The sequence below is a fragment of the Centroberyx affinis genome, unplaced genomic scaffold (assembly GCF_046629955.1).
Source record: "Centroberyx affinis isolate AG114_WGS23_722 - 3 ecotype Tasmania unplaced genomic scaffold, CSIRO-AGI_Caff_v1 ptg006846l_1, whole genome shotgun sequence".
NCBI lineage: Eukaryota > Metazoa > Chordata > Actinopteri > Beryciformes > Berycidae > Centroberyx > Centroberyx affinis.
In genome coordinates this window covers 104-15,760 of record NW_027283471.1, presented here as the reverse complement: position 1 = coordinate 15,760, position 15,657 = coordinate 104, and the positions used below count along the sequence as shown (strand labels likewise).

Sequence of the window (15,657 nt, the reverse complement as noted above, 5' to 3'; positions counted from 1 at the left end):
AATTGTTTTTAAAGCTGTAACTCGCTTACACAGTGATATCTGTTATCTGTCACATTTGCAGTTACCTAAGTTTGCATTCAGTTTTTAGCACGACTTTCTATTCTGTGGTTGTAAAATGTTGTTTCTGTTTTTTGTTATTTCTTCTCACAGAAAAAGAAGTCGGGATTGTCCACATCATCCCACAATAACCAGAAATAAATAAATAAACCCATTAAACTGTTTTTGTTGTTGTTTATGTTACAGGAAAACATGAAAAAGATCTTTTGTTTGATGCCTTTTACTGGCAGTTTACCCATTGTTAATCTAATATCAGTATTTTGCACTGTTAATTGAATATTTCAATAGTTAATTGAGTATTCCACTTTAGCCCAAAATGTAGTGTGAAAAAACATGCAAAAAATACTTTACGTAGCTTCTACATATTTTTTTTTAAATAATGAACAATTATTTATTTTTAAAAACAACTTTTAATGAGGAGCGTTTTTGACAACTAGGTCCCCTCCGCGGCTGCAGCTCGCTTCTTCTCGAATATTTCCCCTCCAGCGTTGCCGTACTTCACGGAGCTCTGCGCATGCGTGCGGGTCTAGGTTGGTCTCCGCGGCTGCAGCTGGTTGAGGATGGCACTGCACTGCAACGACCACAACAGGGCGCACACATCACGGCACACATGGAGTGGACATTATTCATTCAATTACTTTTGTAAATGATAACTTGTGTGCATACTGTACAGGGAAAGCCCATTCCATACGTTTCCATTTGTACACTTTTTATATACATACAGCTTTGTTTATGTATTACTCCAAAAAAAGACCTAGGCTATTATTTTGTGTTGTTTTATGTTTAAGTTGTTTTTATGTTTAATGTGACCTACTTTTATACATTTCATTTTTTAGGTTCTTTTATTCTGATGCTAAAGAACCATCCTTACAGTATGAGAAACGTTTCCTCAATGCAAGTAACTGATACGGTTCACCTTTTAGTATTAAAAGCATAGCAGCTGTAAATGCACAGATTTCCTATTTCTGAATACCCACATTATATGTAAAACCAAAAGTTTGTCCATATCTCTAAGTCATTATAAAAAAGTTAATTCATGTATTCATAGTAAGCTGTAGTAGACTTAATGTCTAATTTTTTTTTTTTTTTTTTTTTACATGATTAAAAAGGTGAGCATGTAACTGTCTTTGATTCCTTGTGAATTTTATTAATACTATGTTTTGATGCGCAAGGACCATATTTATGAGAAACATTTTCTCAGCGCAACTGACCGTGTTAAGTTGGCCAAGGGGGGTCAAGTCATCTATGTTTAAATTTAGTGTTTATGTTAAATATCGCAATATTTTTTTACTGCATCGTGTTTCAACCTGCCCAAAACAACCTAACTAAAGTTGCTACACTGCAGCTGGCAGATACCACACAACCACTAGAATGGAAAACAACCACAACATAGATCAGACATTAGGCATTATAAGACATTAAATGGAAATGAAGAAAAATATAAAACTGAAACAGCATTTTTCCATAAAAACACGCTCTTTATTAAAACCGCAATTCCATTATTCCCTGACCAGAGTCAAATATAGGCCATTTAGTGAAAGGGTGACAGAGGGAGAGAGAGACTCCGGTTGCACGAGATGCAGAGATGAACTCAGATGAGTGTGACAGAATCATAAATCAGAAAGTGGGCTTGATTTCTTTGACTCTTCAGTCCACAGGAGCTGCCAAAACAGTGTCCAGGGCGCTCTGAGCCTCTGTGATCTGCTGCTGCAGTCTCTGCTTCATGGCCTCGTTCTGGGCCTTCTTCAGCATGTCCTGCATATCCCTGATGGCCGCCCGGTAGCCCGGTGCGTTGTGAAACACTCGGACGGCCCTGTCACCGCTGCAGACCAAGAAGCGCCCGTTGATGTCGAACCTGAGGTCGGTGATCTCCTCGCTGTGAACGCCGTGCAGCTCCTCCTCCAGCTGGCCGCTGCCAGCGTTGTATATGGCCACATTGCAGCCGTCGCTGATGGCCACCACCCGGCCGTCTGGAGACAAGGCCACCAGGCTCCCTTCAGAAGACTGACAGGGAACAGTCTTCAGCAGGTAGGGATCCTGCTGCTTCTTGTACTCCACATCTGTGTTCCACAGCTTCCACGTACCGTCTTTGGACACGGTCACCATTCTGGGGTTTATAAAATGAATAAAAAGAAGGGTTAGGATGACATGCAAGTATGTTGCATACTATCAACACGTCACAGTAGTGTGGAACACAGGCCAGCTTTTGAGTAGTGGTTGCGATCAAAATAACTCATTTGCAACATTTGTTGCCAAGAATGGGCACGTTCACACTATTCTGCTGTTTTCAAACTACCAGCACCTTTCTTACAATGAAGTCAATGGGGAGTAGCTGTAAGGCTGATGGAAAGTGGTCACTTTAGAGAGGACTGGCTTCTTTTTAGGCAGAGCGGAGTGCTTTCAGTTCACTTTTTTTATTTTTATTTTTTATTTTTTACACAGGATGTGGACTGCTTTTTTGTGAGGCAACCAATCACAACAAAGACAACAACCAAAATGAAAATAGACACAGTTCCAAAAGTTATTAGTTGTTATTGTTTTTTGTTTTGTCTTTCTTTCTTTCGTTCTTTCCAGACGGTGGCGCTACCACTCCAAACCTGTTTTTATACTGTAAAACTAATTAAATCTAACTAGTGCCACATACTTTGCACAAATTACATGAAAATCACTACAAAGCATCATTAGACCTGCCCAAATAAAACTATTGTATGGTTTTTCATTTAATCAAAAATTGAGCCCACAGCTCATCAAAACGTCTGACAGTAAATGGTACTGTACACAGCCACGGTAAATTGCTGCTTACTTTATGTCCAATCTTCATGTAAAAGTATACAATATTTTCCTGTCTTGGTAGATGAAACTTACAAAATTTCAGACTTCTAACTAAAAAAACTGAATTTTAAAAAAATGATTTGAATTCTGCCTTTATATAAACCATTGCAGTCAATGGAAAATAGAGCATCTTTAAACATAAGTTTTTCGTTTATGGAGCATTCAATCCTTGTACAAATAAATTACAGACATCTCTATGTTTGGATAAAGTACGCAAATTCTCAGAATTTTATCTTGAAAACTGAGTATTTGACACTAGTTTGAAATCTGCCTCAATATGGATGGACAGATCTTATCATGCACCTGCTGGTTGCCTCAGTCATAGTGTGACGCCTCCTCTTTCCAAACTACTGACAGATAGCTCATGTTCATGACTTGCCCTTGGTGTCAAAGGTTGTGAATTTGAGTCCTGGGTGATGCTGAGTAAATCTGCTTTCTTTGTTGTAACTATGTTTCCTCTTATGCTACATCTGCAGGCCCAGTCCATGACTGCTTGCAGCCCTAGTTCTGTGTTGAAAATAGAGAAAGCAGTGGTAGTGAAGTTGGTAGTAGCATTTTGTGTTGAAAATGGAGAAAGTAGCAGTAGTGAAATTGGTAGCAGTTGGTACTCTGGTCATAAAGAGTTAGGATGGAGCACTTTGGAGGAATTTATAAGTGTCTGACAGCTGGAGATCAGTACTGTGTGCTGATAGTGACATTTGTGAGACATGCATTTTCAAATTATCAGCTCAAAATGCTGTTGAGGCGGTGCTTTTTCTACAAAAAAATAAATGCAACATAAATAGGTATATAAAACTGAGAATAGTGTGAGCGCACCCTACTGGTCCATATTGTAAGCAGAAAAGCCATGCGTTACCTGTGGGAGTCGTTGGAAAAGGCGAAGGCGTGAACCCCTGCTGAGTGGCCTTTCAGGTCGAAGGCTCGCGCTACCTCTTTAAACTCTCCTCCCTTCCCAAAGCAAACCTCCCACACCTTCACGTCAGGGGTGAACCCACAGGAAGCAACAAACCTGACCACAGAAAAGGAAAGCTCAGACACATCAAACTTGACCAATTTCATTTTCTATCTTTCTGTTGTTTTGGAAAGAAGTGTCCCAATAATGATATGTCAACTAGAATTCAGAATCACTGGAAATATTGCAGACAGGACCTTTAACTGTTTACAGGGAATCATAACTGAGTGGTTCACATAACTTTGACATGTGAAACAGGGGGCTTTAAAAAAAAAAAAAAAATGATACAAAGAAAACCAAATGTTCCACAGTTAAATTATATTACAACTTCAAACTACTTCAACTGTCAAATATATTTGGTTTATTCTGATGCTAAAGGACAGCATGTGTGAGAAACATTTTCTCAATGGAACTGTAATGCCATATGCCGAGTTGAAGTTTAGGCAGTCCATGGTGAATATCACAATAACTTCTTCTGTATCATGTTTCAAGCGGCCCAAGGAAATCTAATTAAAACATTAGATGCTAGTCTGTCAGTCTGCTTTGTGTTGCATTTTAATTTGGCATCAACTGGAGAATCAGGTTGCTGTTTGAAAAAAAAAAGAAAGAAAGAAAAATAAAGTAGACAGGACTTGGACTGGAGGAGACTGATGGACAAGGGAAGGAAGAGAGGAAACATGATAAGACTTTTGAGAAAAGGAAGCCTATGCTATGTTTCCTTTTCTTTCTTCATACATACAGTATACAAAAAGTAAAAAAGCTAGGGTGAGTTCAGCAAATGTGGGACATCATAAAGTAGGAGTCCTTAAGGTTTAACGTATGTCCTGATTAGTCATTTCCTGTGTGGAGAAGATTTCCCAACATACCGAAACCAGAATTTAATTTGGGTAAATAGGTCTCTCTCTTTCCCTCTCTTTCTCTCTCTCTCTCGGCTATGATAAAGAAAACGGCCAAGTCTACTGTAAACTATGCAGATCCATGCCCGCATACACTAACAAGTGAGTCTAGGTGGAAAAGTTGTGACAGTAAGGTTCTTCTAGTGAACAGGGAATCAGTTGACTTTACAGTTTATAGTTCTAACCATCATTGAACACATATACAGACTGATAACAACCCTTCCATAAAAAGAAAATAAATGTAATGTTAAAATAATGCCGAAACAACAACTTATCTCAGGGCCAGTGGCTTTAATGGCAGGGCCAGTGGAGTTACTGGCCCTGAGAGCCAGTGGAAAATTTTGCTCATTGTCAACCCCTGCGTTGATATTACCTTTTTAACTCCGACTCAAAAAAAACAAACACTACATTTGATCCATTATTTAATGAAAATCGAGTCTTCATCAATTGTCTTCAGCTTCCACATTACCAAACCTATCTACTTGCGATTATTTTGACTGATATTGCAATTGCGATATGATTTGCGATATTAGAGGGAATGATCATTTTTACATCATTATTCTCATTTTCATTGAAAAACGTATTAAAATGATTATGGTGTGATTTTTGCGGGGATCTGTACCAAACAAAGATGTTTTCTTAAGTCTGTAGAATATGATGTGTAGGCCAGGACATCTCTGCAGCACCACAATATTTACTTTAAAATGGTATTTTGACACATTTCACCTTTAACAAATATTGCGCCTCCTGCGATTTGAAAATTGCAGTAGGCCATATTGCGATTTCGATAAAATTTAGATTAATTGTTCAGCCCTATTGCACGGCCACGGTGGCCTCGTTTGATAATGCGGAAGTAAATACAATTCAGAAAGACTCGATTTGATTTAAATAATGGATCAAATTTAATTTTCTTTCCACTCAGAAAGCGATTGTATGGCGTCAGAAGACTTGGATTATGCTTCACAAACTGTACAGAGTAATTTTACGGTTATTTTTTTAACTCTAAAGATCGTAGCAGCCTTCTCCAAAACAACTGAAGTCTTTGAGGGCCGGAGTCATGCTGGGAAGCTCCAGCAGTGTTATATGGAATAACAGACTTCACCAGAGTTGCAACTGGCCTGGGGGTGAGTTGATAATGATTGAATTTTCATTTTTGGGTGAACTATTCCTTTAACTAAAAGAAGTCAGGGGAGCATTCAGAATCAATGTTCCCTCTAAGCTAGCACTGACAAACACACAGATCCAGCTCTTATTGAGCACCTACTAACAAACATGAATCCTTCTTATTTACTTAGGCAATATTTTGAGCAATTCAGAAATAGACAGTGTCCCACTTATGCTGAACTCACCCCCCCCCACATGGTCATTTGATAATGCCCCAACTAGACAGCATGATTTATTTCTAGGAGACACCTGAATATAAGAAGGATCTAAATCTAAAAAAAGCTACTTATTTTATCTTTAAAAGAGGAATATTTTCAGTGTTGAAGGGGTGAGACTGACCTGCCACAGGGAGAGATGGCAGCATAAGAATTGGTTATCTGGTTAGTGTTGATAGAGGCCAGTACGTCTCCTTTCAGGTCCCAGATGTGAATGCTGGTGTCAGTGGAGGCACTCATGATGAATTTGCCTGCAGAGAGGAAAACCAGCGTCATTCTACCCCTGAATTACAAGTTTCTTAGGCTGGGCACACACTAATAGACTTAAAATCCTAACCATTTTGAAAACACCTTGCATCACACACAATGACGCATTTCACAGATTTTTTTGGGCATGGGAAAGCAGGACACCTGTGCAACTTTGGGGTTACTTTAATTGCGGCTTGAGATGTGCTTCCTGGGTTCTAATCCCAAGTGAGTCACTTTCATGTGACCATTATTTCATGCATGCTGGCTTCCCCAAGACCATCATCCAGGTTATCTGTGATAAAAAACATGTTTCAGGCTGCCATTTTGACAAAATAAGTTCAAACTACTTCTAAAGTTTTTCACTGCTGCCACTGTTCAAGCAGATTCCACAAAAAACAAAAACACAGGTAGTCAACAGTTGACCTGCCTATTGTGAGAAAGGTCAAATGTTGAAAATTGGAACAAAATGGGAGATGGTAATAATAGGCTCATTGAAAAAAGGGGACTAGGGCGCATTTGACTGCATTTCACACAAGCTACAAGTGCCCCTTTCTTTCATGCTAGCTTTGCAATAAGGTTAACTGAGCTCAAATTCCCATAATGCATCACATCTACCTGGCTATAACACTTTCTAAATGTAGTTTCTAGCACAAAGGGTCGTTAAAATAGCATCATTTTGCATGTAGGCTTATCACCTGCATATATCGCAGTATAGCAGGTTGGCGTGGGCAACCTGAGACAGTTGCAGTGTGAAAGCAAAGTTTGGAAGCAGTCAGTGTGTGTGAGTGGTGTCAGCAAAACTTTGATGAATGAATGCATTGCAAAATGATGACAGAATGAAGCACAATACTTACGATCTCTCTGTAATGGCAGGTCATGGAGACATTTCCACCAGTTATGATCTAAGATTGTCACATGGCCCACCCCTAAACCCAGCTCTGTACCTGTCTCTGCAATGCCGATGTTGAGGATGCCGGCCTTGTGTTTCTGTGGGAAGTCCTCAGGAGCAGCTTTGAAGGTCAAAGAGCCGTCCTCCTTCTTGATCATTTTGAAGATTCGAATGGTATCTCCGTTAGCCAGCCAGGTAATAAAGGCCCTGCATTAACAATGTGAAAGTCAATGAAGGAGGTGGTGGGATGATAATTGTCTTTTTTTTTTTTTTTTTTTTGGTGCAACAAAAAATAACAGGTGGACATTAGACAAAGTAACAGAGACATTAAGACGACATAACTAACAGAGAGGGCAAGTGAGGTACAATAAAGAGGGGTGGCGGGAGCAACACACCAGGGAGACAACAAACAAGACAGAGAAGAGAAAATAAATAGATCAATAAAAATAAAAAAATAATAATAATTACTAGAAAAGGCAAAATTTTCTGGAGAAAATTTAAGTGTGCTTGCTGTCCTAGCAACAGTCCCTTTGACTTGGTGTTTGTACATGCACTAGGTAGTGGTAGTAGTTGCAGTAGAACTAGTAGTAGTGATAGAAGTGGCGGCAGTAGTAGCCAGTGCTGGGCAAGTACTAGAGTAATGTATTACTCTTTACTTATTACTTCTTTAAAAATTAATCACATTACTTATTACTCTACAGGAAAAAACGGATCCCCGTTATTGAAACACATACTACACATGACTCATACTAACAGCTGGTCGCAGCTAAAAAGAGCTTTAAATGACCATCAAATTGCTCTCAACAACTGGTGCAGTATAATCCAAGAGTTTTGTAGTCCAAAAAGAGCCTAGGTTACATCATTATGTAGTTTTGCCTGAAGGCTCTGCCAACAAGATCAGCCCATTCCCTTGTTAAGTTACTGTTTCCTCTACCCAGAATAACTATATAATGAAATAAATCTTGGCCGTTTGCTCCTTTTATGAGCTATAGCAAATTTGTGTTGCGGTATATAAAACTGGTGAATGAAGCATGACCACTCTACAGATACAAGACAAATTCTGGTTCACACTGCAGTAAGTCATGGGATGTGTGTATGTGTGTGTGTGTGAGAGAGAGACAGACACCTGGAATCGGGGCTGAAGCGGACCAGTGTGGCATGGTCCAGCTCTACGTTGGCCCTCAGACACTTGTGTTCTCTGTCCAGGAAATCCTTGGTGCTCCAGATCCGGACGGTGCGGTCGTCAGCGCAGGACGCCAGGTACTTCCCGTTACTGCTGAAATCCAGGCACGTCACGTTCCCACTGTGGCTCTGGAAACACATGCACACAAACACAACACAGGCTCACAGCCAGTCTTTGGGAGAATGATTCCTGTCGGGGTTCAATGTTAAAAGTGACAATCCTCAAGATCCTCTTTTAATTATTTTGGCTCCACCTTTGGGGCTGAGCAGTCATTGCTGTGATTTTTTTTTATTTTGTCTCCCCATCTTTGGTGCTAAGCACTCATTGCTGTAGTGTTTTTGTACTGCACTTGCCAAAGATCAATTGTCAATCAAACAGTGTGGCCAGTACTGTGACGTCTTTTCTTGCATTTTCTTGGGGATGCCAAAAGACTCAATAGACTAATCAGGAAGGCTGGCTCGGTCTTGGGAGTCAGCCTGGACTCTTTGGAGGCTGTGGTACAACAAACGACAATTAAAAACTACTGGCAATCATGGACAATAACTTACACACTCTGCATGCCACACTAGTGAAACAGAGTTTACACAGAGTTTTATAGTGATGAATATTCATGATTATGTTAATACAGATAGAATATAATAAAGCTATTGGTCAAAAAGTATAAGGTCATATGAACAAGACTGAACAACCAATGATAATTATAATTCTAGCACTTTAAGGAGATCCATAATAAGACCACCTTCTTCTAGACAAAGACAATTATATATAATATTTTGTCAAAGCCACTCGGTCACATTCCAAGCACACAGTTCTGTGAGAAACACACAAGATGTTACTTTTAGAGTTTGATCCTATAATGGTGAAGCAGATTCATTATTCTTGAATTTTAGGTACTTAATGCTGACCTTACACTAGAGCTGCAACGATTAATCGATTAATCAATTAGTTGTCAACTATTAAATTAACCGCCAACTATTTTGATAATCGGTTTGAGTAATTTTTTAAGAAAAATAAGTCAAAATTCTCTGATTCCAGCTTCTTAAATGTGAATATTTTCTGGTTTCTTTCCTCCTCTATGACAGTAAACTGAATATCTTTGGGTTGTGGACAAAACAAGACATTTGAGGACGTCATCTTGGGCTTTGGGAAACACTGATCCACATTTTTCACCATTTTCTGACATTTTATAGACCAAACAACTAATCGATTAATCGAGAAAATAATCGAAAGATTAATCGACAATAAAAATAATGTTAGTTGCAGCCCTATCTGACACTAGACAATATTTTAAACGATTTCACAGTTTTAGACAAACTTTCAAAGTCAGAATAATATCATGGCAGTTGCTACGTGCTCTCGTCACCACCGTCGTTAGGTGGAAAACTCAGCTGGGACAGTCTTAATGCAGTCCTCATCTTGACCGTTACGACAAAATCAAACATGTTTAATATTATCTTAAGCCCTGGTTCAAAAGGTGTGTGATGGTCAGCAAAGCAATTTATAATGCTACACTGTCAACAGCCAATAGGTGCGCTGTCTTTGGCTGACATCAGCACCTGTAGTGACAGGTGACAAGGCTCTACAGACAGTAGTAAATGCACCAATGTCAGCGGGGAAACGCAGGTCCCGGTTCTGTTGGACCGTCGAACTGGAGGAAAAACTGCTGGAGCTATGGAGAGAACGAGAGTTTATCTATCTCTTTATCTCTCTGTGTGTTGTGTATGTGTGGTTTGTTGTATGTGTAGATGGTGGAGGAGGGGGATGTTGTAGCTTAATTCACACTCAAACATCATAGTCCATATATTTGCACATTTTCATTGACCAGTTTTTCCATTTTCAAGTACAAAATCGAATTTTCCCATGATGTTCCATAACTAAATCGGAGCATTTCCATTTCCATGTTGTTCTTCCTTCCTGGTTTGTTCATTGTTGTTTTTTTTGCTGAAAACCATCTAACCTAATGCAAAGAATATGTGAAACAAGTTGGAAAATATATTCTGCTATTTTCCTGCAAAGTGACCCTTGTAAAATTCTCTGATATTCCCTGATGATCCAAACTCCGGTAAATTCAATCCAGTCTATAGCTTAGTTTGTCCCATAGACTGTAAATAAAGAAGGACGTAGTGAGTGTGATGTCACCCGTAGGTTTCTGTAGGGCCGTTTTGAAGCTTGGAGATTGGGTTTATGATCGCCGCCATGTTGACATTTTTTTGGAGCCAGCGTAGCCAAAGCAAGGCTGAGAGTTGTCCACAGAGCCACAGCTCCACTTACTCGCCAGAATCAGTGACTTGTCCCTCATTCAGGTCTATGTTCCCTCCCGCTCACTACGCTCTGCCAAGGAGCGGCGCCTGATGCTGCCACCACAGCAAGGCCCTAAGTCTCTAGCCAGACTCTTCTCTACTGTGGTTCCCCGGTGGTGGAACGAGTTACCAAACTCCATTCGATCCACAGAGTCCCTCTCAATCCTTAAGAAAAGGCTAAAGACCCAGCTCTTTAGCGAATACCTTCTCACCTGATGGCCCGGGTAACCAAACAAAAAAAAATAAAAAATAAAAAAATTGCTTCTATGCACTCTATGCATTGCCTCATAGCACCTATGTCCTGTTGGACCAGAATTTAGCTTTATAGCACTTACTCTCGTTTTTCTCTCCTAACTAGAACCTTGCTTGTGTTGTATGAAAATCTCATGTGTAAGTCGCTTTGGATAAAAGCGTCTGCCAAGTGTGAAATTGTAATGATGGACAGGCGACCTGTCAATCACTAGAAAAACAACCCTGTTTTATATCCTTTATATCCCGTTAATGACACAATTATTTTAAAAACCGTCATAAGGACACATTAGAAGAAGTGAAATTAGCTACTGCGGCCATTGGGTTGGGTTGTGGTCCCGGTCCCATTGACTTGCATGGAGTTGGGCCGGGTTTGGAGTCTTTTTGGAGCCAGCCCCTAGCGGACGTTAGAGGAACTGCCGTGTGCTGACACTTTCTTATTGGCTTCAAAATTCACCCATGGTTTTGGGCGCTTGGTTTGGCCAGCACATCGTAACGTCAAAGTTTCTCCGGTTGGAGAGAGTTGATTGTTAAGAGTTGTTCAGAAAAATTAAAGTTGCTGCTAAGACAAGCTAAAACAGCAACGAATAAAAACACTGAAGATAAAAACAGTAAAAGTGTGAAAACTGGAATTCAGAGCAATAAACCAAATCACAGAAACCACAAACGGACCTCAAGTCAATGATTTTCTACCCATGAAATATTTATTGCCTGGTCTGGTCTTGAAGAGGACTGGATTTACTCTCGTCTTAACCTGGTCTTGGAATAGACTTGGACTCTAGTATGGTGGTCTTGACTACAGCCAAGTCCTACACCAACACTCATACTGTTTTATAATACCCGTTTATATTTCAGTTTACCTTCAGCGAGGCTGCCAGGAGCGGGTGGCTGAAACTGTGCTGCTGAGCTTTCTCCTTACGGGCTCGCTGCTTTTCCGGCTTCTGTTTCTTGGAGGCAGGAGCCTTCGTGACATTGTCTTCAGCTGCAAGAGAAAACACAAGACCACTGACAAACATTTTCTTTCATGATACTACAGCACAGCAACGGCACGGCCAAAGCCAACCAAAACACAAGGCTTCTGGATTTGTCGTTCTTGAATCTAATTCATTCAAGATATTTGCTGCTAAGGCTTCAACAAAACAGACACTCTATATTAGGGCTGGGCAATATATCGATATTATATCGATATCGTGATATGAGACTAGATATCGTCTTAGATTTTGGATATCGTAATATCGTGATATGGCATAAGTGTTGTCTTTTCCTGGTTTTAAAGGCTGCATTACAGTAAAGTGATGTAATTTTCTGAACTTACCAGACTGTTCTAGCTGTTCTATTATTTGCCTTTACCCACTTAGTCATTATATCCACATTACTGATGATTATCAAAAATCTCATTGTGTAAATATTTTGTGAAAGCACCAATAGTCATCCCTACAATATTGTCGCGATATCGAGGTATTTGGTCAAAAATACTGTGATATTTGATTTTGTCCATATCGCCCAGACCTACTCTATATATTATGCATCAGTGATAGAACTGCACACTTTTGAATTGCCATTCAATTAAGGGCCACACATTCTCATGGCACCTTAATTAGATCAGGTGTGCAAGAGTAGAGTGGGAGCTAAAGGTTGCAGGACAGGGGGTTTAAGCTGTTAGGCTGGTCAGCATCGCAGACAATAATGGCTCTATGTTTTATATATGATGATAAGGTGTAGCAGCCCATATACCAAAACCTGTGAGAGAGAAGGGGTTAAGAAGTGACATCTGGATGACAGAAAAGTTTATACTTTGTCTAAAACATTCTATTTAACTTCACAGGTTTTGGTATATTATCGAGGGACCGCAATGAATTTCCCCGTGTGGGATAATAAAGTTTATCTAACGTTAACTAACTAACCTTTACTCTGAAGGGTCGGTGTCATCAGTGTAGTAGCATTAGCTGTAGATTCCAGCTCCCAAAAGCTACGTTTTGTGAAGTCGGAAGACTTTATTAGAACTTTTATGGTGGTGTGGACATGATACCAAGGCCAAGGACACTAAATCTAAGTTTGAGCCACCAAGCAGCAGGCGTTTGGAAGGCGACGCTAAATTAAGTTCCCGTTAGCCACTGGGGAAGCTAGTAATGGCACAGACATCTATCGTCCCTTTGGGGCTACACACCTCATGGTGGACTACCAGAGAGAGGATGCTACATCTCGCGAGCATGAGTGACACCTGCAACGTGGATTACTTTTATATAAGAGTGCCTTGTTAATTTAAATGTATACTTAGTAGTTAGTAAGAAGGCAGTTTATGCATAGCAATGTGACTTGCCGCCTTCCCCATACTGAGTCACTGCTTCAGTAGCTAGCTAACATTAAGCTAGTCTTACCGGCCGAGTCTGTTGTTTGTTCTGTATCTTCTCTTGTTTCGCTTTTCTGTCTGCCGACCGCCATGGCGACCAGAATGAGCAGCGCGCCCAGTAACAGAGTCAAAGCGACCAGAGCAGCTACCTCCATATCGAACACTTTCTGCCACGTACTTTGCACTGCTAGCTGTTACTTTACGCCAGCCGCTACAGACTAATACGCATGCGTTCAAATACTAAATTTGATTGGTCGGTGTGGTTTATTACGTTACGTTGTAATGCACGTGTATCCTGGGGTGCATGGGAGTGAGTGTACCATGGACCACTCACTCTCCTCCCCTTTCATTGTATCCTAGACCAGTGATTCCCAACCTTTTTCATATCAAGGACCTTAAATTAGTAATTGGGGCAGCGGACCCCCACTTGATGAGATTTTTTCTCTACCTAAATCTGAGAATATTTGTATTTTTAGATATGATTTTGTCCAGAATTCCATGACTATCTGTACTGTAGGTAGATAACAGAGAAACTAAACAAAACAGTCATTCGTCTACATTCTCTAATTGCGTTAACTTCTTGGAAATGAAATAATGCTGAAGTTTAACAATTCATCAATTTGCTGGGGACCCCCTGGAACCCCCTCAAGGACCCCTGGTGGTCCCCGGACCCCACGTTGAGAACCACTGTCCTAGACATACAAGGTAAAAAAAAATAAGGGGTTAGTGTCGGTCTGACCTGTACCAGGACCCTAGAGCAATACATTGATGATAAACCACTCAATTGGGGAAGAATATTGGAAACTATAACTATTACATCTAAGAATCCTAACCATCAACAAATACTATTATATCTATGAACCCTAACCATCAACGAATACATTCCAATTTCATACACAGGACTTACCTCACTCCAAGGAAATTCCATCCAATGAAACTCTGACACTGTAGCTACTGGACTCTATGTACTGATGAGAAAGAAGGTTCATTCATGCATATACTATACAGTATACTGAGACTGAAAAGAAGGTAAAAGTTTTTGGAATTAATTACTGCTTGCACTGCAGTGGAAACCTCCACATACACTAACAAAATCACATCGGATTAACACCTACCATGACGTAATCAGTATGGAGTTATGTGGCAAAGACATATACAGATGTTGACGCGTCCTCTGGTTTTTCAATAACAGAGGAAAAAAATGATCACAAAAAATAAAAATAATGGTGTTCATGTTAACTAAGGTATTAATTTATACATTATTTAATAGTTTATAAAGATGACTATTAAATAATGTATAAATTAATACCTTAGTTAACATGAACACCATTAGTAAATGATTACCAGACACATTAGTTAACTGTTAATTAAGGGTCAGTTAATGCTTATTAAGCATTAACTAACCCTAACTAACCCTTAATGTACCCTTAATGTAACCTTAATGTACACTTATTGTAAAGTGTTACCACAACACAAAATATATATTTTTTGTGATCATTTTTTTCCTCTGTTATTGAAAAACCAGAAGACGCGTCAACATCTGTATATGTCTTTGCCACATAACTCCATACTGATTACGTCATGGTAGGTGTTAATCCAATGTGATTTTGTTAGTAACTAACCCTTAATTAATGTACCCTTATTGTAAAGTGTTACCAGGAATTTATTTGTGTATTTTTAAAATAGGAGAAAAATGCACTCACCTCTCCACCAGCCAGTTGATCATGTCAATGTGAGCAGGGTCTTGGCCTTCACTCTATACAGGCTTCCCACTGTGGCCCTGATGTAAAATTCCACAACTTTCCATAACTAAGTCTGAGTACTTCCATGACCTAAAATGCTGGTCCTTGTTGGTTTGTTAAGGCTGTTCATCAGTCTGGTTTCCGCTCCAGTTGGACCGAAATCCATCTAAAGCAATTCAAGTATGAAACAAGTTGGAAGACATATTCTGCTGTATTCCTAGAAAGTGACCCATCAATTAAAAGTCCTGGATATTCCCTGACTTCCCCAGAGAATGTATCCAGTTCCCTGATACACCTCTAAAAAATGCCATGATATTCCAGAAATTCTAGAGCACCAAGATGAGGATCATGATCTTTTACAGTGTAATTACCCACCCCCACACAAACCAGTAAGTCAGGATGAGATTGTGGACTAGAGTCCCACTGAACTCTTCAATATGAATTATTGAAATTATGTAACATGTTTAAAAAGGTTAAAATGAGTATACTAGCTGCAGTGCCCTACCAACTGCTTTCACTATGGCAGCTGAATTAAGACTGACTAGTGTCATCTTTCAAATTTTTATTTAAAACCAGTAC

At 39.7% G+C, this 15,657-nt stretch overlaps 1 protein-coding gene across 1 annotated transcript; it reads right to left on the bottom strand.

The window, feature by feature from the left end:
* Nucleotides 1–1,523: 1,523 nt before the first annotated feature.
* tbl2 (transducin beta like 2) lies at nt 1,524–13,536 on the bottom strand. The gene is made up of 7 exons (XM_071513201.1): nt 13,365–13,536; nt 11,847–11,968; nt 8,381–8,565; nt 7,310–7,461; nt 6,241–6,367; nt 3,746–3,898; nt 1,524–2,164 (listed from the first exon to the last, which is right to left on the bottom strand). Exons 1-7 carry the CDS (start codon nt 13,489–13,491, stop codon nt 1,705–1,707), a joined length of 1,326 nt encoding a protein of 441 aa, XP_071369302.1. The 5' UTR covers nt 13,492–13,536; the 3' UTR covers nt 1,524–1,704.
* Between the last annotated feature and the right edge of the window lie 2,121 nt (nt 13,537–15,657).